Here is a 27,870-nt window from a genome sequence, read left to right as displayed (position 1 = left end):
ATAGAGTAACATATTTGTAGTCATGAACACCTCATCCAACAAACAAGCAAACCCAGACTTGAGTCAGAGGCAGGCATGAGCAACAAATTAAACGAGCCACTGCGGTAATGCTTACAGGTAAACAAGTGAAGAGCTCTGCAGACAGACGCACCATAAGCACACAACTGGAGGTAGTGCATTAAAGATAATGATGCATAATAAATGGTAGATAACAAGATTCCTCTGTTACATAATAGATGAGTTCTATCAAATCTTGCCGAGTTGTGTGTGATTATTTGTTTCACGGGCCAACTCGTGTCTACACAGGTTTCTTACGTGTGGTGAAATGTTTGTGACACAGTGTGGTTAAGATTTAAAGGCATTTTTATTAGAACATCTTTTTGTTTTTATAAAAGCTCTATAACAAACACACACAGTGACATTTTAAACAACATGGTAAAATACTTCTGGCATTATCTAAAAAAAATAGAAAAAAAATCTATAATTATATTGCTCATTATTACATCACAAGTACAAAACTTGGTCATAAAAAGGAAGAAAGACAGGTATTACAATCTTTTGTTAGTAGAGGTGATGCATTCACAGATGCATGGAGAGAAAACAGGCTCTCAAGGACATTTTGCAATCAAAGGGTTTTCAGATCTGACTGTGCGCTCCCACACAACACACAGGACAGGTGCAGGCATGCAGTCACGCTCTGACTGATCAATATTCGGCCTTCACACTTAATGACAACAACTTCACATTTATGCTTTTTCATCTGAGTAATGTGATGTGACATAAGCCCCTCAGCCAACAGTTGGAGGATAAAACTGTTTTTAACTACTGCTCTGACACTGGCAGGTATTATGATTGTGTGCTGACTGAAATGCAAGACCTACATTATCCCCACTGACCTTGATTTGTAAACTTAAAATACAAAAGATGATCCTACAGATTCTACGTGATGTGTAGCATTTAGTGCCATCTAGCAGTGAGCTTGCAGACTGCAAACAGATCGTCTTACCCTCCCCTTCCAAGCACATGGGAGAAAGTACGGTGGCCGTGAAAATTGCACACAACACGAAAGGCCATACCCAGAGCCAGTGTTTGCTTTGTCTGTTCTGGGCAACTGTAGAAACGTGGCAGTGCAACATCTCACATCCACCTCAGTGGAAGAGGGCCCACACCCTCTCTAGATACAATGAGCTCATTCTAAGGTAACAGAAACACAATTCTTATTTTCAGATGATTATACACCAATGAAAACATACTTAAGTCCTTTTCACTTTTCACATTTCAGTGAGGGGAAGATGGCAGAAGTGAAATGGGTTCGATCACAGTGGTAGGGATAAGACACGGTTGCCACGTGCATGAATGCACACAAATTTTGTTCTGCCATTCACCAAGTTCACCGGGCTGACTTTCTGGCTGTAAGCTTGGCGTTGGTTAATCAAATAGAAGTAGGTGGGCACAGCAGAAATAGCAGGCAACGCGAGACAGAAAGAAGGGAACCTGGAGGAGTTGTTGTTGTCTGGATACCCAGACCTGCACAACATGGCGCTAGTCGTGTATAAGGAGAAACAATACATTCTACTTGCAGAAACAATTATTAAAACCTTTTTTCTAGGGCAAATGTTGACATGACAGAGCCATGTTTTATTTTCCCCCTAACTAAATTGTATACCTGTTAATATTTTATTTGATTTCTGCCATTTTCTGTCAATCCATCCCCATAAATCTTACACACTGGACCTTTAACTAAACCAGTAAAAAGTTAACAAAAGTTAAGTATCCTGAAAAATATAAAGGCTGCACTTTTATGGCTGATCATGACTGAAAAAAACTAAACTAATTCTGACTATTTTCAGCTGTATGTTGCAGTTGATTTTGGTATTGACTTCCCACACTTGACAAGATCCATGTCTTGTCAAAACAACAGACAGTTATTGACCACAAATTGACCCCTCTTTCCCTCCTTGCCAGTAGCCAAGCCTACCTCAAGATTACAGTCCCTCTCACTTCTAGAGCCCTGCAGGTTAAATCCAGCATTTTCTTTCTTCTGATTAATATTTCTGGATTCTCAAAAGTACTTTTGATCCTGTTTCAAAGCTTTGACCCTCATCAAAAGCATGTCTCTAATCTTTCCTCTCATTCGGAAACTTTTCAAACAGAACTATCTTTCCGTTTTCCTCCCATTCCTGAACAATGTGCTTGTTTTTCAACGCAACAGCAGCAGCGCTCTCTTCATCTAGTCTCCGCTCAGCAGAAATGTGGACCATAATCCATGGGTGCCATCTGGGCATCCCTCCAGCGAGCTTCCTGGCTGGCTTCATATCAGTGTTTCTGTCTGTCTGTCCGTCCCCACCTCCTCAGTCGGAGTCATCACCGTCATCATCGTCATCTGAGCTCGGGCCCTCCGACTCTGATGAGCTCGGGTCTTTGGTGCTTGCCTCTGAGATCATGCCATCTGAACTGTCAATCTCTATGGACGTCTCTGATAGGTACAGGTGGATGGCTCTCGATGGGTGGCTGGGACACACACATGCACAGACAGAGGGGACAGGGAGACATGCAGCAAGGGGAGGTAAGAGCAACATAACACACACACACACCGGGATATGCATTCATGCATGACACATTCATGAATTATTTATGTACATGCATGTGCATAAGTCACACACAATGGGGAAAGGACAAAGACGAGCAGACAACACAAACACAGCAGCAGGGACAAAGGGTTAGCATTACACAGGGTTAAAATGTCCCAAATTGAGAGCGAAAGTTGGACACAAAATGTCTGTTTACATATCTGATGGGGGAAAAATGTTTCCTTCCTTCACCAAGTTTTTCAATGAAAGCTTTGGTTTGAAGTCTGAATAAATCTGATTGACCAAGATGACAGCAGAGTTGTCAACTTTTCCTTGAGAGGCTTGGCTTTAAAGTCTGGTGCACACAGTGAGTTATCGCAACACAGTGTCTATGACAGACAGATCTGAAAACCCCAAGAGTGAAACAAAGAAGTCCCACGTGCCCAGAAAGAAGATAAGACAGCTCATTGTTGAAAACAGACAATCAGCCATCAGAGAGGCTACTAGTTGCTCAAAAGATTTGTCACTTTGTCAATAAAATTTAAAACTGTTATTGCATATGCTGGTAAATTCTTTACAAAAGTACTGTCTGTTTCCAACAAGTGTGCTAAATCAGGTTTTGGTCATTTGATAGCACCTTGATTATTTCTGCAGGAGTTTCAACATCAGGATAACAACAGCACAGAGTTTCAGAAAAGTACAGCAACATAACATCAGTAGTGAAACAAAAACAGGAATATACACCAGCATTCTCCTGTGGATTCAGAAGAACCACAGTAAAGTGGTTCAGACAGCTGATATACTGTCCAAGAGGGATGTCACAATTTCAAGCCCAATCAAAAAGCGATTGTAATCAAACGCAGGATTGCCGGTTCTTCTGGTATTTTTTCCCTCCATCCCCCATTCCTGCGTGTGTCGGGTGTGTCAAAAAAAAAAAAAGGCTTACCGGCAACCTGCAATTCTATCCAATTCTTTGTCATAGAATTGTGACATCCCTACTGTATTACCACTGAAATGAGGGTTGACGAAAGCTTGTGTGTAGAAGCTGGGAAACTGCTCATACATTGTTCCTCAGTTTCTATTATGTGTTGAAATAATCTACCGAACACGTACACGTAGTTTGTACTGCATTGGCATGTTGGGGTATGAAATGTATTAGTAGGGAAGTAAACAGCAGGAATACACCATTGTTCTACCTCAACATTATCAAAACATTTACTCTAAACAGGAAATGTGTTTGGAGGCCCATTTAGCTTGGAAAGATCAACTGATAAAACAGTTGTTTCTCCCCAGAAATGTAAAGGCACTTGGTGAAATAAAAGATGCACAGCAGTCCAGCTAAGGTTCCATATCTACAGCTTTCTACACAAAGGTACATTCTTAATTTATCTCTGCTTAATGACAGCTGCCCATCAACTGGTCCAGATTTGGGATCCAAAAACTGTCGTTCGAAGAGGAAGGTTGAAGTAAGCGTCCAGTAGGAAAAAAGCCCCAGGACCCGAGAAGAGGCACCACATGCCCCGATCCCCAGAGTTAGACGGAGAGCGAGAGAGGAAGTATGCGATTCTTCGGTTCCTCTCTCTATCCCCCTCTTCCTCTCCCTCTGTCTCTTTCTTGGTCTTACCACGCAGTGGGGTCTTTTCTCTCTTTGCGGGGAGCCTCCTCGTTCCCTTCCAGCTGTCTCTGTCTCCTCTTCTTGCACCGCCTGCAGGACAAAATGATGATGAGGAGGAAGACCACAGCGGCGATACCGCCCCCGATGGCCAATGCCAGAAGAAGAAGCTCAGAGAAAGAGGCTGCAGGTGAGGAGACACAAAAATGCAGAGTGTGAGTGTGGTTGTTGGATATGGCAAAAATCCTCTCGCTGCTCAGAGCCATTTTACTGTGCATTTGTGAGTGTGTGTCTGCTGTTAGCTGTTATAAATACAAAAGTATAAATCATTTTTAGACACAGACATAAACTACTTGATGTCCTGATATTTCCTCTAGCACCACCATGAGGTTCACTTTTATGGTCTTGAGGAAAATGTTTCAACAGCTGTTTGATTGATTGCCATGAAATATGTAGAAACTAAACACTCCCCAGAGCATTAATCCTGTTTTTTTGTTTTTATCTCCTGACTTTTCCCATAGCATCATCATGAGGTCAGAAGGTCTATTTCTGATATTTTGGGTTTTGGCTAAGTACTTGCAAAACTAATAATATTCCCATCAGCCTCAACTGCACTTTGTGTTAACCGCTAATTAGAAATTGTTAGCATGCTAACATGCTAAGATGTTCTCAGATGTTGAACATGGTAAACACTTTACCTGCTAAATATGTTAGCATTGATATTGTGAGCATGTTAGCTAACATTAGCATTTAGCTCAAAGTATCACTGCCCAACACCTGGACCACACTGCCTACCTGAGTAGCACATGTGCAACATGGAACCTCTTGCTTTAGATTTTGGTGCACATATTAACAGGTTAGAGCAGGTTATTTCTTCAAATAAAATATAGGGGTAGTTCTGATTGGCTTTAATCATAAATGACTGCATGTCATTTAATTGGATGTACCTGAAGCTCTTTTTTACTGTTGTTCAAAGACTAATTTGCCAATTACCATTTAATTGTTATTGATTTTTTAAAATAATATGTATGGAACATTTGCATTCTTTTAGATTAAAATGTGTCAGTGCTATAATATAAGTATTAGTTGCTTCTTTTGTAACCAATTGAGTAGTTTCTCTAAAATTTTAATTATTTAGTATTTTTCTTCTGCTGTCCTCCCTTATTTGGCTTTTCAGTATGACATGAAATAATGTTGATGTTTTCAGAGACAAAGAGAAAATACAATTTTATTCACCACATATATGAAGAAATGTTTTGTCTGAGAATTAAACTGCATACCTGTGGTGACCACACGGAGCCGAATCTCTCCAACAGCGCCGTGAACATCTGGTGGATTCTTGACCTGGCAGATGTAAGTGCCGTTGTAGGTGAACTTGACCTGTTGAATTATGATGGAGGCGTCACGGCCCATGACGTCCCCAGCCCAAACAATGCGCTTCCTGAAAATGCCATCTGGAGGAGGATATGGTTTCTGTTGGTAGTGGAACACCTAAAAATAGGAATTTGATGAAGGGTTTTGGTTGGAACAGTTATGGGTTTGATTGGTTGAATTGTCAGAGATAGAAAGTTAAACCAAACTGAGTCTGTGGAAAGAAGCTATTTTATTCTGACAGAAAAAGAAAGACAAGACATAAATCCAGACCTGCTGCTTCATTTTCACTCGATTCTCAATATGCACACACACACACACACAGACACACACAGACTGTCTTGGACGCTCTGTAGGGAGCCTGATGACTCACCGACTCCTCTCTCAGTTGACTGAGGGGGCGGATGCTCCCTGACACAGTGAGGGAGGTTTAAGGTTTGATCTCATTTTCTCACAAACACACAGACACACACACACATTCTCACCGACTCTTCTCGGCCAGGTTTGAGAGGTCTGAAACTCCAAGAGATGACGACATTGTTAGGGTTGACGGGAGCGGAACTTTGGAAGGTGCATTTCAGACGAACATCCGTCCCGTTCACTGCCTCCACATCCCCAGATGTGTATATACGCATCCCACTGACCTGCAGCACGCCTGCAACATGCAAACATATGGCACAAAAGCAGAGTTTATTTATTCATAGCGGAATGCAGGGCATACAGAGCACAATCTATATATAGATTAACAGTTTGTGATATACAGAAGTACAACATATGCAGTATGAATTCACCCTCATCAGTAAATTCCTGCCTAGAGAGTGCATGCAGTGCACCCAGTGACCCCACCTCTGCCTACGCAGCACTGCTGCAGGAAAAATCACAAACGCCAAGTTGTCACTATAACTGTATTAGATACATCTATTACAGTATATGCTGAAATCACACAGATTGGCTGTATGTATGAGATTAGATCAGGCGATTGGGGAGTGAACTCCAAGTTCAAATTTATCAGCAGGCCACATCCAGTGGCAGACTCAGGCTGTCGGAGGGGCAGGGGCGAAAAAAAAATAAAAAAAAAGGGCACCAGCCTGTGGAAAGTTGTGATGCATTTTTGGTTAAACAGTTACCATTGAGGGCACTTTACCACATTCTGTCACACTGGAAGGGCACCCCAGTGGGCAATTTATCATGTTTTAATCCCCCATATGGGCCTCCAAAAGTGCACTTTTGCTGCATTTTTTTAATACAAGGACACCCCTCTTGCCCTCCCCTCTGAGTCCTCCAGTGGCCAAATCTATGGCATTTAATGAATAATAGCCACTTTAGCTGCACCACTGCAGCTGAGACAGTGCTGGAATTGACAGTCTGCTGTATATTATATGGTTATGGACTATATCAATCTTTACTGTACTTGGTAGACCTATTAGATGGAAAAAGAATGAACTGGAAGAGTGGAGAGGTATATTGGCAACAATTTGGCTCTTCCACATAATGATGGATGGAGCTTTCTAGTGTGGAGTTAGTGCTGACACACACTGCACATAGACTACACACACACATACACATGCATATATGCCCTGTCCCAGACATGCTTAAGCTGAGTTTCTGTCTGGCAGCTGGTCAACATCACATCAGGAACATCCTCCTCTCCCCGAGACTGCAGAGTCTTGTTTATCGAGACAGATCCAACCCTATTCTACAGTGAGTGTACAACTGTATAAGTCTCTGTGGAAGTTTATGTGCAGACTGTCTACTCCAAATCACCTGGTCTATTTATAGGGGAGCTCCATATATCCTAATAATATCAGCTGCCATGTCTAGCCTTATTAAAGTCAATTCCCTCTGCACACTAGAGCTAGCAGCTACAGTGAGCTCTGAGTAGCCAAGACTTGTCTTAATGTCATTAGGACACTATCTGATTACCGTGCAGAACAAGGCATACACTTGATGAGAGCTCTGACTATCAGAGACACTTCAATTTGACAGATGAGCTGTCTGTGGCTCCATGGATCACCTGAGTGCATGTCTCATCCCAGGCCTCAGTTTTGTACATGAAATAATTAGTGTTTGTTGATGCAATCACTTTCCACCAGGGTTATTCTGTTTGTCTGATGTAAAATGGATAAGATGCTCAAGGTGTTGTTTCTTAAAAAACATTGCACAGTACTACAGCAGTGCTAACTATAGTGGATATGAAATATAAAGACTTTAAAAAATGTAAACCTTAAAAAGGAGGATTAAAGGGATAGATCTGATATTTTAAAGAGAGCGTCAATGAGGTACTTATTCATAGTCAGTGTATTACCTGCAGTAGATGGTGGTCTGGACAACCCTAGTTTGGAGAATATTCAAGAGTTTAGGAAGCTAAGCAATATACTGCTGTGGACAGGGTCAGCAGCAAAATGTAGTTTAACCACCTAAAAATGGCCCACCTAAAAAAAATCACTTGAGGTGTATGCGTTTGTGTTTTATTCTATAAACTGCTGACAACATTTCTCTCAAATTTGAAATTAAAAAATTGCCATTTAGTGCATTTATTGGCAGAAAATGACAACTGGTCAAAATAGCAAAAAAGATGCAGTGTTTTCAGACCTTGAATTAATTATTATTATTTTTAAACAACACAGCACTAATCTTTTAACTTAGGAAGAGTTTAGAAATCAATATTGGTGGGATCATCTCAATCTTTAATCACAGCAGCATAAAATAAGATTAGGTTCAGGTGATCACCTAATCAGTGTCTCATTAAGTAGAATGAGGAGGCTTGTGTTGCAATCCAACAAACACTGGAATGGACCGGCTGCCATACATGTAGAGATGCTGATTAAAGAAACATTTGTGAGAGTGGTCTCAATATTTTCCAGAGCTGTATATTGCTTCCTCCAAAGCCACCAGAGTCTCTTGGCAAAACAGCCATTTCACATCTCAGAACATGGGAGTCGCTGGTCTATCGCTGACTCAATCAGTCAGTTTGTTTGCGTTATTGTGTGACTTTGGTGAATCAGCACTAATCTGTGAAAACATCAAAGTCTCACAATAACACAAACAAATCACGGATTGAGGCAGCAGCGGACTAGCAACTCTCGTGTTCTGCAAGTTAAAATGATTGTTTTGCCAAGGGAGTCCGGTGGCTTTGGTTTCCCACCTGAAAAAGTTGTGTGATTTGCAAGTAAAGCAGTAAAAGATATTTTAAATATAGTGTACACTTAAACTGACATTGATTTTTTTTTTTTATGCAGGACTTTTTTAGGTAGCTAAAATATGTTTTGCTGCTCACTCTGTCCACAGCAGTACATTGCTTAACTTCCTACACCAGCATCCTGGCAGCTGGGGGTGTGCTGACCGCGAGGTACTGTAGGTAATACACTGTCTATGGATAAGTACCTCATACAACTCTACTGCAAAAAATCTGAACTATATTGAAGATTGATTGAAGACATAGGTTAAGTGACTTTAGATGGGTTTGCCCCATGTTGAATGGCAATATGAGGCACCAGGCAAAGAAATTAGTAAAGTCCAGGAAGGCAAATTGAGCCACATTGTTACCCCTGCATTATAAATACAGTGGGCATTAAAGCGGCAGCAAACTGGGAAAATGTCAGCAGGGGATTGGCTCCTCAGGCAGCATGTTTTGTTCCTTATCAGACTGAAGAGAGTTTCCTGTAGGCTGGGATGAGAGAGTGGGGCGACCAGACGGCCCCCGCACAGCATTAAACAGACAGGCTTCTCTCTCATCACCAAGCCCTGACAGCGCTCTAACAGCCTAATGTGTTTTAAATGAGCCCGATGAAACCTGGGAGGAGTGTGTATGAGTGAGCAATACAGCCTGTGTACACACTGCAAGAAATGTCCATCTTTTTGTTACATTTAGAATTGTACTTTTCTTAAATGAAAAAAAAAAAACATGTCAGTGCTGTTAGATTGTAGTATATGTTTGTTTGGAATGATTTTCTGCGTGAAAATAAGGCAGGTTCTTCAACCTGCATCGATAAATGTCTGCTAAAGTCAAGAAAGATGTTAAAGCAAATTGGTTGGCAGTGCAACAAATGTTACCCCGCTGGCAGATATTTTTGCTTGCACAGAGAAAAATAAGATGTTAACTTTTATATTACAGAGTAATGCTTTGATGGATGGACTTCAAAGAGGAACAAGCCCTCTCTGCCACCTTTCTCTCTCTTCTTTGCCTACCTGGCAGTGGAAACTCTGAAGTTAGTGGATTAAACTGCCTGTGTTTAGGATATTCATTAGGCAGATAACATCAGCACTGGCTGTATCAGAACAGCCAGTAATGACTGCCTCTTTGGCTCGACTCCAAGTGTGTGTGTGTGTGTGTGTGTGTGTGTGTGTGTGTGTGTGTGTGTGTGTCTGTCAGAACTCAGAGAGTCCGAGCCACCAGGTAAAAGGTCTCATATTCCATATTTCATGTGTAAGCTGCAGAGAAAGAGGAAGAATCAAGGAGCGCTGGTGCTAATGGGAGCATAAACTGTTGTGTATTCAATTGCATGTGCCTCATTTCAAACTAAAATGCATGGTTTTCTGTTTTTGGCCATAGCAGCAAAGCTGAGGATGGCATCCATTGGTTGATAGGTTCACCATTTTATTCCAGACTAAATATCTCAACTGTAAGATATACTGCCATGAATCTTTGCACAGACATTCATTGAATAGTTTCTAATAGTTTTTATAACGTATGTAGAATAATCATTCATTGCTGTTGACTTTTTTCACTATTTTGCCTTTGTTAGAGAATATGGCAAATAGCACCATTTTTAATGTAATGCAAGTTCTTCTTTGAACACAGGCATATTTCTGAGATGGCAATCTGTATTGCTTGCAAGGGCCCATTCTCCACCCAACACATTTCTCTATCTACGGGCCCCAGTGCAACTCCACTGCCGGCATTGTCTATCTTTACATCCTGTCATCAGGTTAATATATCCAATACTTTAGTTTATGACCAAATACCTGCAAAACTAATAAAATTCATGCATGAGCAGTGCTTTATTTTCAGTGTTAATCAGCAAATGCTACCAGGCTAACACACTATGTTAATTGTTAACATGTTAAATATTGTACCTGCAAAACATCCTCATCATAATATTGTTACTGTGAGCATGTTACGATGTGACATTAGCATTTTTCCCAAAGCACCACTGTAGTACAGCTCAGCTGTAGACTCTCAGTTTGGTTTATAGATAGAGAAGGGGTAAATCTCTGTAATAACAGTCATTAGTCATCAAATCAGTATCCACAGTCAGACCCTTCTATTTCTGCATCCTTATTTCAGAGGAAGATTTGACGAGCAATGCCTCCTCTTCCAAATTGTGTAAAAGCTTGTGCTGAAATGATTCATCATGCTTCATGTATCAGGCTAGAAAGCAGGTCCTCCAGGCCATAACACCTCATTTTCACATTTCTTCCCTTAACCAATCTATTTACAGTACATGGATTTAAATAAGCGTTCCTAATCTCCTTTCAACAACAAAAAACTAAAACGCTTTCAACTACACCATCCTTTGACGCAAGCTGAGCTGATTAAGAATTAAGGTTAATTAGGCCTTTTTGAAGGCAAAATGGATATTAGCAGAATGACAGAACAGTTAGAACTATGTACAGAGCCTCAATTACAGTACTAATTTGTCCCTGCGGCTAAAAGTACATGATCACTATTTAATCGGTCATTAGCAGGCACTAATTCCTGAGGAGGATGCATGCCATTACATGAGTGACGACATTAAGAACGCAGAATTTAACTCATTTAGAGAAAGAGAGAGGGGAGATAAACAAGCAGAAATGAAAGCTTGAGCCTAAGTGATGAACAAAAGTGAGATGATTGAGTAGATGAAGGAATGGATGATGGATGGATGGCGCTAGGGGATAACACTATGATGGAAAATGTATTCTCCTACATAATTGCAGTCTGTAAGGAGGAGATAAGATAATACTGTTTGTTTGCTTGCTTGTTTGTCTGTCCATTCTACTACTTTGGCACGTCTCTCAGTCCAGTCCAAGTTGCTCGCTTGTTTATATCTGAACATCCTGCCTGGCCAGTTGTGACCACACCCAGTGTCCAGAGACAGAGAGAGAGAGCTTTCATGGCTTATTAGGATGGAGTTATGTGTCCTACAGAGGAGGGCAGGACCAGAGTGTAGAAAAATATGGGAATTTATCCTAATTATGTCTCAGATATTACAGACATTGTCCGGCATACTTTAGTAGTCTTGCAGAATACCTCACTGTAAAAAAATCACACAGATATTTAGTGAAATCAACTAACCTTGTTTTTACTTAACATCTAAGCATATATTTTAACTGGTTATGAAACAGTCTGAATTTAATACCGATGCCTCTATATGACCTACGTCAGCAAACAACATCATCAGCAAGAAGACTGGCTATTTCTATAAAGTTATTCTTAATGGCTGCCATCGATTTGGATTCTCTTTGAAATTGGATGAAAAAAGCCTGTGTTCACATTTTCCCAGCCTAAAGTAACACGCTGCCCAGTTAAAAAGAATTCAGATAAATTAAAGTAACTATTCATTCAAGTTATTTAAACTTAAAATTGATAGTATTCATTTTTATAACACTCAGGAACTTATAAACAGCTTCCTAATTTGATCTTTTGATTTGAATGAGTTGAATGAATGTCCTGTATAGAGTTTAATTTACTCATTAAATTAAGTTTCTAAAGAAATGTGGGTCTTAGCAGATCTCCCAGCATTCATCGTTTGAGAGTGCAAACTCTCCTAAGACCTTTCTTTTTTATAGTTTGAAGAAAACATATAATGAAGACTTACTGTGTTTCACTGATACAATTAAATATATTTGTTTTCACAATAATGAAAGCACTGCAAAACATGATGTACTTCAGTACTGAATTCAGTCACTACACACATTTACAATTTTTACTTAAAGCAGTTTCATATATCATCTTTGTATCAGTGTCGGAACACAGTTCTTTGTTTGAAATGAAGAACTGACTCTTCAAACTGAGAAAATGTAATAGAAGATCAAATTTGTTTGTAATATTTGTCAGTGTCACTGAACAGATGTTGGTTCCAACATCTTAAGCTTACTGAACATGTTTTCTCCAGTACAACTGAATTTATATGAAGATTATTTGACTAGAAACGTTTGATTGTTTTGAATCATTACAAAAAATAATAAATACTTCTACTACTACTACTTCTAATCTTTTTTCTCTCTCTGTACTGAGGTTTGTCAAGCTGACACAAAGGTACTGCTAAGTCAGAACATATAAAGCATAGAAAAAACAACATGTCAGTCTTCATTAAGATTGTCTCTCTACTTCATATTTCCCTTATTAAAGTTATTATAGTAAATGCTGTGAAACAGACCGATTACACTCTTCACTGGTAATTAAAAAGACAAAATTAGAGTCTTTGTGTGGAGTGTGTTGACACTTTGCTGCCTGATTGTTTAAATTTGGAATTACTATAGCAACAATTAAAGAGTTTCTCACATGGGATTTAACGTCAGGTCAGCCTCTTATCTAACACAAACTCCTGGAGAAAGTGTGTGAACGTGTGTGTGTGTGTATTTTTGTCAATGGAAACTCCAGATGTTTCTATGCACAAACTGATAGAGCATCGGGAAAAGCTGGAATCCATTGTTATGTGTGTGTCTATTGTGTCTACACACACACACACATTCTGCATTCCATGTACCAGTGTTGGCGTTCATCCATAATATCTTGTCAGTATCTCCGTTATATCCCAATAAAGTGAACTTGCTGAACCTTTAATGCACTTTATTCTGCCTGTCAACACTACCTGCTACAAACTACACTGGTCCACTGGCCCGTCTGAAGCCAAAGAGGACAAATACTTTCATCTACTGTAAAATAATCAAACCAGGCCCACTCAAGTGTGATTAGGTTTGCTTGGCTTGGCAGTTGTCCCATGATTATATAAAAGCCTTCCAAAGAGGTGAAAAAAATATCAAGTAGTGTTTGACCTGCCCATATAATGTTTCACCCCAAAGTCAGAGTGCAACCAGGTTTAAAACTGCATAATCTCCACCATGCTTTACAGACTCTTTAGTCTCACATTTCCAGATATATTAGTCCATATCTATGCATGTGATGTGCAGAAGAAAAGGCTGGCAGAAATAATTTCAGCTATAGAATACTAGAACTGACTGAGTTAGCTTCAACCTCTACAGTTTCTTGGGACAGATTAGCAACACTAATTTAGGTATAATGTTACTGAGTATCTGGATCCCACAGTTTTCCCATTAATCCTGCTGATACCTCACATCTGCATCCATTTTTGGCTTCTGATAGGCTCAGGTTTTCAGTTAAGTAGCTTATAGAAACTTAGTTCTGGGTTCTTTATATTGATAAAACCACTGTCAAAAGCATATATAGGTAAATGGCATGTGGAGAAATCTAAGGCTTGACAGGTCTGCTGTACCTGTTACTGTTGCTAAGCTTTGATCAGACAATTGCCAATGCTGCCATGTTAGATTTTTTTGTTTATCATCTGGTTAAACAGTGCACTCAGACAGTGTATACCACTGCCAAGGCTGAACAACAATCCTCTGACATAGAGGCTTAAAAAATAATCACTTCTTTCTTGGACCATGATCTAACTTTCCACCACACTTCATTAAAATCTCTCTCTTTTAAGATAATTAGTTAGCCAATAGACAGACAAACAAACTGAATTGTCTCATCAGATTTAAATATCCTACTCAGCTACTGTTACCAAGGGTGGCTTTTCCAAAACCTTAGCATTTTCAGGCCATTCTGGGTGTGTTTCACACTGCAGAGAGGCATGCTCACTATTGAACTTGAGTCATTACTGCTCGGCAAACATTCTCTGGTATTCTAAATATTTTCTTTGATAATCTTAAAAACAATCCACACAGTGGAAAAAACCATGTCCTCCTTGTTGCACAATCTGAATCTTCGTCAAAGTTTTCATGTCACCTTATAGGTTGTTGATGCAGGTGTCCATGAATATGTAGATTTATAAACAGCAAAGGAAAGCGGAGGGAACGCAGCTATTTTTATAACTTAAATAGTATAATAATATCCATGACCAGATAGCACATGATGATATCCGGACACCATGGGGATACTAAACAGTTTACAATCACTGTTTAAGAGGTATTTCCTTTAGAGTACACACTGTAGGCCTGGTATTTCCATTTGCTGAGAGGATGTTAAGCCTTCTTGGAGTGGAGGAACACTGCAGGAGAAATCAAGTAGCTGGCATGACTCTGTAAATCAGGAAATTGGTTTCATTACATTATTTCCTAGACGGTGTGTGTTTGTGCCTTTCCTCTCTTCATTATGCCTCAGAAACAAAGAGACCACCAGAGGAAACCTGATTCTCTGTTGCACCGGTTTTGGAGGAAACACTTAGGACGGAACCAAACACACAAAGAGCTCAGTGGATTACAAAGAGCTTCTTCTCTGCTTTGTGAGAGCTTTCACAAGCCCAGGTTAGTTTTCTGGATTTTTTTTTTAACAAGGCCTGTCTTTCATAACTGGACTGAGCGCTGGGAATAGCAGGTTCAGGTAACAGTGTGTTCGCAGAAGAGGAGGACACAGAGTTGAGGGAGAGGGTAAGTGTTGAGTGGTGTAATGGGAGGGAACCCCTGAGATGGACACAACTGTATGTGTAACATAACGTGCTGTACATTTTCTTTTCACGGGTTTCCGTCCATTCCACTCATGAACATGCAGTTGTGCCAAAACAAGCAACTGTATGGCCCAAAGTATGTGTTCACATGCTTTTCTTTTCCTTTTGTCCTGGGGTTGTTTTTATGGTTTGGGCCCTTTTGTTCCAGCTAAGGAAATATTCATGCTACAGGGTAAAATGATATTCAAACATTAGCGTGCTTGTAGCAACAGTTTGGGGGAGGGCTTTTCCTGTCTCACCATGACAATGCACAAAGCCAGGTTCATAAAGAAATGATTTCCCCAAATGGCCCTTCCTAAGTCCTGCCTCTTTTGGAACATTGGTCAACTTTCTCCTTTCCTGTTTCCTGTATTTGGATATGCTATGTGCTAGGCTTGTCTGCGTTGAAAACAAAAATCACATTTTTAAGATGGTTAAAAGATGTTTCTCGGGGACCTATAAAAGCCACAAATATATGGTCACATCAGCCGATGTTTCTAAAACACTTGCTGACTAGCTATCTAACTATCTATATCGATTGTTAGCTGGGTAGTTAGTGTGTTCGTCTACTGCAAAATGCTTGGTAACTAGCTCATTAATCTACATCAATCATTAGCTAGTTAGTTACATCTAATAGCTTTTGTTAGCACAACACCTACTAACTATATTTACATCAGTTGTTAGCTGGCATTTTGCAAACATTAGCTAACTTAAAATGAGACTATATATTTTCCTTTTACAGGTCTCCCAACCACATCATTTAAGCATTTTCAAAGTTTGTTTTCTTTCAACATAGACAAGCTTAGCACATAGCAAGTATAGGAAACAGGAAAGGAGAAAGTTGACATAGGTTCCACCGGGTAATACGCTACTATTATACTACTATTTGCTACTAGCAAAGATGGGAGGTACTTAGAAGGGTCAGTTTGTGTAGAAGAACTTGACTGGCCTGCACAGAGCCCTGACCTCAACCCATTCCAACCACTGACTTTAAATAAAAATGGACGATGTGTCTCCTCTTCTTCCCACTGTCCAAAAATGAAGCCAAAACGTCATTTGGAGTCTGCACAGTAGTGATCAGGATTAAAGCTGCATTGTCGAGGTTCCATCCAGACACCCAGCTGACTCAATCGCAAACATGACATGAAACCCTCTTTGCTGAGCATCAAATAACTAATTAAAACCAAACTTCAAAAATAAAAAAAATGATGATCCGAAAAATCAACTACAAACACAACACAACATCAATGGTGACCTCACCGACACTCTTCAATGCGAGTCTCCCCAGAAGAGTGAAGGCTGTTGAAGCAGATTTATGGACATGGTTTTGTGATGGCAGGTACAACTATCACATGTAGTTGTAAAGTCCGGCCATTTAACGATTCGAGTACACATATGTACATACCAAAGCATCAGTACTACCTCTGTTGCTCTTCTTTCAACACCATATTCGCCATATTCACACGGTGGCCATTCTCCTTTGACATCACACTCAGGGTGGGAAGCTCAAACATTATACTGCTGTGTTTCAAGTTATAAGTCCTATACCAGTAGGGAATCTGGCAAATTGTTATTGTTTCCCTGCTTCCACATTGATCAGCAACTGAAAAGGCAACTGATAGTGAAAATCAGGCTATATTTCAAGCTAAAACAACATTTGATAACCCATTAGCTACCGTGAGAAAACAGCTAACGTTACCAACATCATTACTGCTACACAAAGCATATACCGCTAAAGTGCTTGTATGTTTTGTGTTGGATGTAATCTGTATGAAACATCACACAGAAATACATATTTCAGTGGGCATGATGTCACATAATGTTACTGACTGGACATTTCAGCAAGACATTAATGTGAACATTCATTGCCAGCTTCATTGCATCCAATGTTAAATGAATGTGTCCAAGATGTGTGTTGATATTTTAGACTTTATTTATGCCTTTCCTATTATATTGTCTAAGACTAACAAACGGTAACGTACTGTGAAGTTTTTGAATGCTAAAGTTAGCTACAGTAGCTAACGGGTTATCAAACATGTTATTTTATCTTATTTTATCTTGAAATATCAGCAGATTATTGTCTTTCAGTTGCTGATCAATCTGGAGGCAGTAAATGATAACAATGAGATTTTCTTCATTTATATGACTTGTAACTGAAAACACAGCAGAATGTCATTCAACCTTCCCACTCTGAGCATCAGAGGAGCATCAGAGCATCTTTTTCCGGACATCAGAGGAAAATGGCCACCATGTGAATATGGTGAATTCAGTCAATATCTGTAAAATCATTTTTGTTTAATTTTTCCACACACTTCACACAGATCCAGTTAGCAGGACTTGTTCTGTTTGACTTTCTACAGGTAGTGCTGTTTTCTTTCATCTGCGGTGACGGCCATTGCTCATGCCAATTACTCCAAATAAAGCTGAAATATAAAGTGTATCAGGACCAGAGAGATGTACCAGACACCGGGTGTTTGGAACAGTAAATCCAAAAGCCTTCATTCATTTGATTTATGAGGAATCTCTCTTTGTTTTTAAAGAAAAAAAACAGACCTTTCTTTGCATGAAGAATGTCACAAATTGCAAGACTGATGTTAAATTTACTCATCTTATTTTGCTTTTAACCATGTAGATGTAAGAACTGTACCAAACTTCTGAAAAACACATATATGTGTTTGAATATACTCTAAAGGTCAGTCCAAACACAGACCGAGCATCAATCTCTTTTTCTAACTCTTTCTTCCTCTCCTTCTCTCCCCCTCCTGCTTCCTCCAGGCCAATTGTAATTCATCAGGCGGCGGCGTCCAGAGGAAACGTGTAGTGGGTGAGTGAGGATAAGAGTTTAATCCATCAAACCTCTTCCACTCCCACCTCGCAGCTGACTCAACAACTTCTCCACGGGATTACAAACTCCTGAGGGGGGGTCTAGCCCGTATGCTTCGATTCTACACACCCACTGTCTTCTGTTGAAAGGACTGTCCAACATTCAAAACACAACCTTAGTTCAACATATTTACTACGAGGCTTGACTAACCGTATGCTAAGTGTCCTGCAGTGGTATGAGTCAGAGTGAATCCAGTCGCACTGTGACTTCCACCTCTGCCCCTCAGCAGATGAATAAGTCAGCTACTGACAAAATACAGATCACTAACTACAAAGTGGAGGAGGTAAACACCTCTGCGCTTCACTCTCTGCCCTAAAGGGGCACACCACTAATTTCACAAATAATGCTCAGTTTATTTGTCACACAACTCAGCCTGTTAACAGTTGTATAATATCTTTGGCTCTGAAAATTTAATATGGAGGTCGATAAAAATTGACTCACTTTTGGAGCTAGCTTCAGCCATATTTGGTCTAGTATGACCAGTAGCTTTTAGTGGCTAATGAAAACTTAACCCTCCTATTATCCTCAAATATAACTAACACATTTTACACTTGGGGGCCAATCTGACCCCAGGAATATTTGCCTCCAGAAAATGATTTACAGAAAACTGTTCACCAAGTTTTTGTGTCAGGCACTTTGTTTATTTGTTGAATACCATCAGGCCAAACTTTTACGTTAGAATTAATTTATCTTGAAAAGTTTTCATCCAAATCTTTTCTAATTTGGGGTGCACATTCATGACCCCCTTCCTCTAATAAACATATTTATTTACTTATTTTTATCTCCTTTTTCTGTAACATATTTGTGGTTAGTCACTATAAAGTCTCACTCACCCCTCCTCTTTTGTTATCTGGGCTTAGGACCGGCAGTGGCAAAGTTTTTTTTTTTTTTTTTTTTTTTTTTTGGTTGGTTGGTTGGTTTTTTTTTTTTTTTTTTGGTGTGTGTGAGGGGGTTTACATGTTTGAAAATTCACCTATTTGTGAAGCAGGAAATAGTTCTTTATGCCCACAGTCAAGCTTCTAGTCTGCACTACTTTGCACAGGATGTGCAGAGAGTGTGTTCATGCTCCTTGCAGACATATTTCTTGCATAGCGAACAGGTCATGCTGGTCTTAGAATCATTTTAGGTGGGACAAACCTGCACTTGCCGATATTGTTCCCCCTCCCCCATGTCATGTATCAACTCTGCCCCTGCAGGTGTGGGGATGTTAGGTCACACATGGGTGACACACAGACAGACAAGTTTTACATAGCTAAAACAGCTTGGGGTCAAATTGACACCAATACGTGCAATATGTGTTCAGCACATTGAAAAAATATCATCATGGTAATTTTATGCTTAATCAATTGTGCCCATCGAATTAGGAAAAGTCATGAAATATGAAGCAAAAAAAAAAAAAGACAACTATTATTTTTTGAATGATAAACATTGAATGGGGTCAAACTGACCCCAATGATAGTAGGAGGGTTAATATAAATATTGCTGTGTAATCAACATCAGTTCACTGACTTTATCAGTCTTCCTCACTTTTGCTACTGTTAATAGGTTTTAACACTTTAGCTGCAAACCATAATGGTCATCTGTGACCAAAGTGGTTGGCAAAAATTACAATGTCTTACTTTAAAGATTAAGAAAATAATACAAATGGCATCTCAAATTTAATTTCAGACTTCAGATTTATAAGAGAAGACCTGTGCTGCAAATGTGGAATGAAACTGATAAGATTAAAGTTTGGTTCATTTCCCAGGAACTGACATTACATTACAGGAACATTAAAAGATGCTACTTAGTTTCATTGTGCAGAATATGGGATTCAGTATTTTTGGAGCTTTAGCCACACTAGGGACTAATAGCCAGAATATCTAAAAATGTGCTTCTTGTGACTTCCCAAATTTAATGAAAGTACATTGGTAAATAATTGGAGAGCCGCTTTAAGTCACAGTCAGACTATAATTATGAAAATAGTAAATTATACACCTTTAGATTATTTTCCCATGGAGCTACTATGTAAATCCAAGTACACATGACCCCAAAGTCCTTTTTGTCTGATTTATGTGAATATTGCATGCTGTAGCAGAGCACGGTGCATTCTTCAGTTCAAGCTGAAAAGCTGGTCTCAAGTATGGTTAATGTGTATTCAAGTACATTTCACATCATGTGTGAGAAATACCATCCCAAAAGAAGGAAGTGGACTGCTATTGAGATCTTGCAATTGACACAATAGCAACAAAAACAGTTGTGAAGATGATGATGCAAGTATACTCAGATACAGAGCAACATCACTAAAACTGAGCAGTGGGGGCGTGGAGTGAGTAGGCAACTGTCAGAGGCTGGGAACTCAAGTGACATGACTTCGGTCATGACTCAAGACTCAGGTTGCAAATTTTAGGACTTGAGACTTGCTTGAGTAACACTGACAAAAGATTCGACTTGACTTTGGTTTGGCATTCTTAACCTGAGAACTGATCTAGACTTGAGACAGACGACTTGAAATGACTCGACTTTTTTCATTAAATATTTGCATTTTTCTGGATACTGAGAGAAGTTGTGTTTTGTTTTTTTTTTGACAACACTGAATGTAGGCCAGCAGAGGCCAATGAAGGACGCAGCAATCATGGAGGAGACTCGGAAAATGTACAAAAAAAATGTATTCAAGGATTATGTTATTGAAGATGGTAGGAAGTAGAGGACAGCAAAATGCAAGATCTACATCTGTCACTAAAGGCAAGTAAGTGTGTCTTTTTAGCTAACATGAATTGGAAAGGTAAGCATTAAAGCTAAACATTAAGTAAGCTATGTTTTGACTTGGCATCCAATCGATTATGCATGTTATTATTAATAAGACATAATGTTAACATTAATGAATGTTAAAGGACTGGGACTAATTGTATTGGCACATTACTAGGTAAACCAGCAGCATGCTCATGACTTGCTTAAATTCTTACTGGGGTAAAATTAGCTTTCCCATTGCCATCTAATGTAACAGAGCTGGGCTGAACTCACACTGAAACCAGAAAAGCCCTCTTACATGTGTCAGTCACATAGGTTTCAATGGAAACAAATGAGAGGTGGAGGGAACATTCAAGTGCACAAGTGTGACCGAGCCCTTCCTTCACCTGCGTCACTCACTAACCCCACCCCTTCTCTTTACACCCATTCATTTAAATTGCTGAGTACAGTGTCAGATAATTAGTGAGCAAACTCAGATAAGTAGCCGCCTCTACCACTCTTTCAGTGAGGAATTTTTTATAGTCAGTGTTTTAAATAACAATGGATGGACAGGGAAAGTCAGACACTAAACACAGAAAAGGAGCCTGGGAAATTCTATTATCGTGCCTGCTCTGCATTCAATCACAAATATTTAACTGATGAAAACTGATGCTGAAACTCCTCTTGGCTTTCTGCATATCAGATGGCTCAGAGAGAACTGCTGATACTCAGTGGAAAGAGATGATTTATTCCATATGCCGTAAACCTAGTGGAGGTGTTGCTATAGCTTGAAGATCTACTTGTTTACGGTAACTGTAAACAGCTTTGAGAACGAGTGACCAGCCAACAGAGAATGTAAGAATGACTCTACAAATGGAAACCGCATGCTAACAAATGTGTAGTATTTGCAGATTTAACATTGCATGTGTGTTTGTGCAGAAACACTCAAACCTCGGATGAACCAACTTTCAATTCAGTGAGAAATGTTTTTCAAATCCCTGTTTACGCTTGGAGCCGAGCACAGCCCTGTGATTTAAACATTACGCAGGGAGTGCCTCGCCTTCACACTCAAACACTTCACAGATGTGCCCTAAGCCCGCTGTGTTGGGGATTGGTGTGTTCTTGCATATGAACGCGTCATTGTCAACTCCACAGGCCCCTCAGGCAATCCCATCATCCCCACACAAAGGCCAGGCATCCTCCTAGGTGTGTCAACACAGTACAGCATGTCAAAAACCACAGCAATGCTTTGTTATAGTGACCTATTATTGTGGTGAGATTAGACACACAGTGGCTGAGAGACTGTTATATTCCGGCAAGACGCACATGAGGCTGCTCGTCTACTGTAAACCTGACAGAGTTAAACTGAGTCCTAAACAACCGGTAAGAGCGTCTGGCAGGCTTTGTGTGTGCGTGTGTGAGTGTGTGTGTGTGTGCTAAACCAGTAAGTCAGGACAGGTTGGCACACGTCAGCCTGTGAGCATTTCAGACTTCTGGTTGAGGAAGGAGATGTCAGAGGAAGACAAAAGGAATTAAAAGAAAGCACAAAACAAAAAGATTTAATCAACAGCAGCAGTAAAATGTTAAGAAAAGACTTTTAGCCACCTGCCTGTGTTTGGTCAAGACAGTGGTGAAATGATAGTAATCTGGTCTAAACTGTTTAAACGAAAACAGTGTTTGTTTTCTGTGTATTTTTTTTTCCTAATGAGTCGGTCACAGTGTGTGGCTGCTTCATTATATTTGGTTTTGAATCCAAGCTGCCAAACAGGAAAAAATATGTTTAAATCTAAACTACCAAATTATCTTTCACAACACAAGTATGAAAGATTCACTTATGGAACAATGAAGAATGAGTAGATTCTGTCTATCTAACTTCAAAATTTAAGATTTTTACCAGGGAAGTCTGACTATTTAAGGCTACTGCCTACAGTTCAAACATCACTTTTCCCTTTTAAATATTTCAGCAGCTCAAAACGAGAGAACAGCGTGAGGTCGTGGAGAAGAAGACTGCCAGTACACATCACCAACTGCTGCTTTTTAACTGATTTACTTTTTAGAAAAGTCAGAATGTGTTTCTCTGTGGGCCAAGAGGGCAAATACCCCAGGGCCCCAAACAGCCAGGAGCCAAAGGCCTGATGTCAACTACATGTCTATTGTTTGTGGTCATTTTAATTGTAAATTGTAAACAATACCATCTAAAGTGGGCCCTTTATCTTCTGGCCCTGTCTTACAAATGGGACTTGTATTAAAATCTAGTTGAAAGGCCTTTATTAGTCACACGAAAAAGCTGGTGTTAAATTAAATTGCCTGACTATGACAGACAGAAAACTTCGGGGCCCATATCCCAACACAGGAGCACAGGTTGGGTTTTTGGTCTATGTGTGAATCGTATTTTCTAATTGTTATTGTTCCCTCCATTTAAATTTAAGTCCATTTAGATTTAAGTCAGTGTTGAAGTTGGTTAAGTGGTGTGCAATGTTGCAAAATAACAATTATCATCAATTCCCCACAAATGCATTAAAACTAAAGAAACAAATCTGTTTGGGCAGAGAGATATTTGTGTTAAAATGTAAGAAATAAAAGGTAAAGTTGTCAGAAAAAAAATTACTCCAGGTAACTACAAAAACCCCAAAAATCCTGCCTATCTACACAACATGTAAATTCTGCCACTAGGGGTGTCTTTCACATTAAAACAATAACAAAGGACATCATTTGATAATGTCATGATGTAGCTTGGATCTTGGGAGATGTTTTCTTAATTGTTCACAAAGGAGGTAATGTATTAAAATTTTATTTACGGTAAGTTTAGTCATGTTTGTGACTTCCTTCCTCACTCTAAGTGTAAGACGCGCATTGTTACCTTGAATACGTTGCATATTTCCCCAGATTTAAGTTGGAATTGTTGGCAATGTTGGGAATAATGTAAGAATACAATCTCAACAAAATGAATAAAGTACAGTAACAAAGCATTTGCGCTTCTTCACTTACCAGCTCTGTCTTACACAAAAAAATGTTCGTGAAAACTATACATAAAACATGTCACATTACATGTTTTTGTTGTGACCAGATGTTCTGTTTTACTAGTGTCTCGTGGAGGTGTGCCTCCACCCACATGAAACTCATGAAACAAAAGAGCTTTTCACTGATCCTGCTTTAACACTGCATCCTCAGTAGCAGCCTTCACGAAAAAGAGTGCAAATCTGGTAATGATCACATCTGTTCTAGAAAGCAATTCCATTCTGGTGTTGTGAAAAGCAAAAAAAAAAAAAAAAAACACTGCTCCCAAAAGAATCTTGACACAAATTATGATTTATAGTATTTTTATAAAAACTCCTGCCAAACACACTTTATAAAAATACACAAAGGACTAGTGCATTTATCTTTGAGCGCTATGAAGGATTTTTACCACTTCAACACTCGCTGCGATTATGTTTGAAGCAGCAGGAGGAGAGGGAGATTATTCTGTTTGGTCTTTATCATATCTCCTTAAACACGGGCTCTTTGCAGCAAGTCTGTGAACGAATACTAACCATCTTTGATCAGAGCAATGCATGTCAAAACAGCAGCAGGCTGATGGGTAAATGTGTTAGCTGTTTTAATGTCACAGTGTACACCTGAGGGGAGGAGGGAGGGGAAAGAGAGAGGAACAAACGTGAATTTTTTTTTTTTTTTGTGCACGTAATTGCAATTTTATGCCACACGTATCTCATGAAAATAAGATGGTTCTGCTGGCTTGTTTTATCGTGCCGTGACGTTTTTCGCCAACACAATAAAGCCAAAGGCAGTGGAAGTGAATACAGCATAACAGACATGAGATGCTGCTGAGCTGTAATCACTTCCAACATGCTTCTCTTCATCCACATGCTGTTATTTGATTATCTGCTGCTCTATATCCACACAGTATATTTAGTCATCCTCCTGCTCTGTGTCTGTGTCAGCCTGTGACTGTGTTATGACTGATCTGCAGGCACATGCTCCTTGTAAACATAAGCAGCTTGCTAATATAGTGAATCCCTGGGCTGCATGGTGCTTTGGCAGTAGATGGACATGTTCAATCAATATAATCCACTTAACCGGGATGGACACAGATTAGTTCAAGGTTAAACAACCTGAATGAATTGCCACTGATACGCCAACTTGTGATATTAAAACGTTCTCCATTAGCCGTACAGTTGCAGCATTTGGATAGAGTTGTAGTGTTTATTTTCATAGTTGTGAGTCTATCTAATAAATCGTTGTGATTAGGGCTGGATGATATGAGTTATAAATAATATCTGAATATATTTAGGGCAGTGGTTTTCAAATTAGGATCTAGGGACAAGCAGGGGTCCTTGACTGGGCTGCAGAGGGTCTCCAGCAAAAGGAGGAATAGAATATTTTAACTTTTATCAGATATTTTAGAAGTTGGAACCAGAAGGGAAGAAATAGGGCTGGCCATTTTGCTTGATTGTAATTTATAGTTATCCTAATTTGATCATTTATTGACTATGAAGACTTGATTATCTTGAAACCTTAAAAGAAAATCATACTTAGAGGGGATTCCTTAATACAAATCCTCTCAGATTGGGGGTCTGTGGTCTAATATGCATCTTTTGTCAGGGTCCTTGATATGAAAAAGTTTGGGAATCCCTGATTTAGGCTATGCCGTAAAATATGATATATATCTTATATGATATATACATTTTCAGTACAATAACATTTCGTAAATTCTCAAAAAGCGCAAAATTATAATTATCGTACAGAATATGATGGATTGCTGTATATTAATACACAGTATATCAAGTAGCAAAAATTTGCACAATTAAAAAAATGAATGCAGCTGTAATATTAATCCAACATTTTTTAATGGACTCGTATCACTATTATCCCTCTACTATAACTACACTAGATTTAGAATGCAGAACAATTACTTGTAGTGGACATTGGGCTTAGCAATATGAACAAAACATATGTTGATGTTGTGACAATGTTGTAGGGGTGACTATTGGTTTGTAATTCACAAATTATTAATCCAATGACATCTGTGATGTATAATCATCAGTACTGTTGATATAATGACTGGGGTGGCTAAAGGCAGATAATAGACCAGATAGAACAGCTTGGTAAGTTCAGGAAATTACATTTACTTTACTGTAAATCAGCCTTTAAAACCAGGAAACACAACAGTTATGGCATATCACAATATAACAACATTCACAGTCCAAGATAATATCTAATTTCATATCATGATATCAATATAATATCAATATATGGCCCAGCCCTAGATGTGAACAACTATAACAGTCAGATATAGTCTGATAGTGTTTATTTTCATTGTGTACATCTTATAAGATGTTATGATCCAGCTGACATATCCTGGACCCCCCTGTACAGGAAGCAGGTGGACTTATCTGCATCCAATGGGACACTTCAAAGCACGGATGTGCATTAATAGGCAGGAAATGAGTGAAGTTGCATAAAAGCAAAACACAATGCGGCCACAGATTTGATGCCGGTAAATACTGTAAAGTCATTATGTCGTCACAAGTTGGCTGTTTTATGGCTTGCACAGGAATTCTTCAGTGACACTCCCGGTGCCACTGACTGTGCCAAGTCCTCCACTTCCCAATGACGCACAACAGGCACTCAGAGACCCGAGGTTAGGGGTCCCCGTAGAGCTTTCACTGATGGGAAGAGAATCACTATTTTCTCTCAATTGTCAACAGCATCTCTAAGGGGTCGTCCTGTCATAGGTCTTACAGTAAGAGCACTCTTGGGGATGTGAAGAAACACTGACAATGTAAAGTTTTGGAAAACCCAGATGCTAAAATACATGACCATTTGTTTCATTGTTGCAGAATGTAGCCTATTTATTTGTAGGCTATGGTGTCCCAGGATGAACGTAGCAATCAAAACAATGTATTAATGGTCAACTTTTGAAACTATAAAAATTCTGCAGGTGCAAGATTAGGTAATTATTTGATCAGTTGTCAACTACTAAATTAGTGAGAAAAAATCTTTTTTCAGCTTCTCAAATGTGAATGCTTTCTGGTTTCTTTAGTTCTCCATCACAGTAAATTGAACATCTTAGGGTTGTGGACAAAATAAGACATTGGAGGATGTCACATTGGGCTTTGGAGAACAGTGGTCAACATTTTTTTGACATATTATGGACCAAGCACCTACTTGATTAATTTAGAAAATGATCAACAGATTAATCGACAATGAAAATAATCATCAGTTGCAGCCCTAATTCTTATAAAGGATTGTGTAATATGTTCAATATGTGTGTTTCTGCCAATGTGTAATTTGTTTGTTGTTTGTTTTGTTGTGATTTTTTGACACCATTGCTAGAAAGGCAGTTACATGTGTACATCATCTGAGTCCAAGACAAATTTCTTTACAGAGACAATAAAGTATATCCTATCTTATGGTATCATAAAACCCAGATGTAAAATACATGGCCAAACAGATACAGGGTAGTTTATACCTACTATATATGATCATAGAGGTAATTTCATTAGTTTAATTGTTGAAAATGTAGATTGTTTACATATAGTCTGTTGCATCCTAAGGTGAACATGTAGCGATCAAAACAATATGTTGCTTGTTGATGTTAACAGAAAAATACCCTAAAAATTCAAAGCATATACTTGAATAAATCACACCAGACTCTGTGATTACCGGAACAAATAAATTGTTGAAAGAAACCTCACCACATTAACTCAAAGCCATCTTTTCACTCGACGTATCCGCTCACACTAACTCGGAGGCTCACCTGAAGCTGCGAGTCCAGACAGGACGGTGAGGAAATAGAGCCCTTTTACGCACATTGGATGGACGACAGGCTGTCCGATGGATGACCAAGAGACCGGGAGTCAGCTAACCCACTGACTGAGGCTCCTCCGGCGACTCACAGGGACAGAAAACCCGGCAAACAGGTCTGTGGATCCGCTTCTTCTTTCCGGAGGGATAAAAACATGAAGTTGCACGGTGCGTCCTCTCCTCCACCTTGTCTCTCCAAAGACGCGTCCCAACTCGCTGCTGCCTTCATACATTTCATTTCAGTACCCTCCCACCAGATTTTCGGGC

General features: G+C 39.4%; 1 protein-coding gene across 1 annotated transcript; it reads right to left on the bottom strand.

The window, feature by feature from the left end:
• Window positions 1-1,482: 1,482 nt before the first annotated feature.
• Window positions 1,483-27,870, bottom strand: LOC146328229 (myelin protein zero-like protein 2). The gene is made up of 5 exons (XM_084717112.1): window positions 27,557-27,870; window positions 6,039-6,208; window positions 5,463-5,673; window positions 4,195-4,366; window positions 1,483-2,511 (listed from the first exon to the last, which is right to left on the bottom strand). Exons 1-5 carry the CDS (start codon window positions 27,609-27,611, stop codon window positions 2,352-2,354), a joined length of 768 nt encoding a protein of 255 aa, XP_084573238.1. The 5' UTR covers window positions 27,612-27,870; the 3' UTR covers window positions 1,483-2,351.

The sequence above is a fragment of the Lutjanus erythropterus genome, chromosome 4 (genome assembly GCF_056507025.1).
Source record: "Lutjanus erythropterus isolate fLutEry1 chromosome 4, fLutEry1.hap2, whole genome shotgun sequence".
In the NCBI taxonomy this organism is placed as follows: domain Eukaryota; kingdom Metazoa; phylum Chordata; class Actinopteri; order Lutjaniformes; family Lutjanidae; genus Lutjanus; species Lutjanus erythropterus.
Note: the sequence above shows the minus strand (reverse complement) of the source record. Positions and strands in the feature narration are given on the sequence as shown.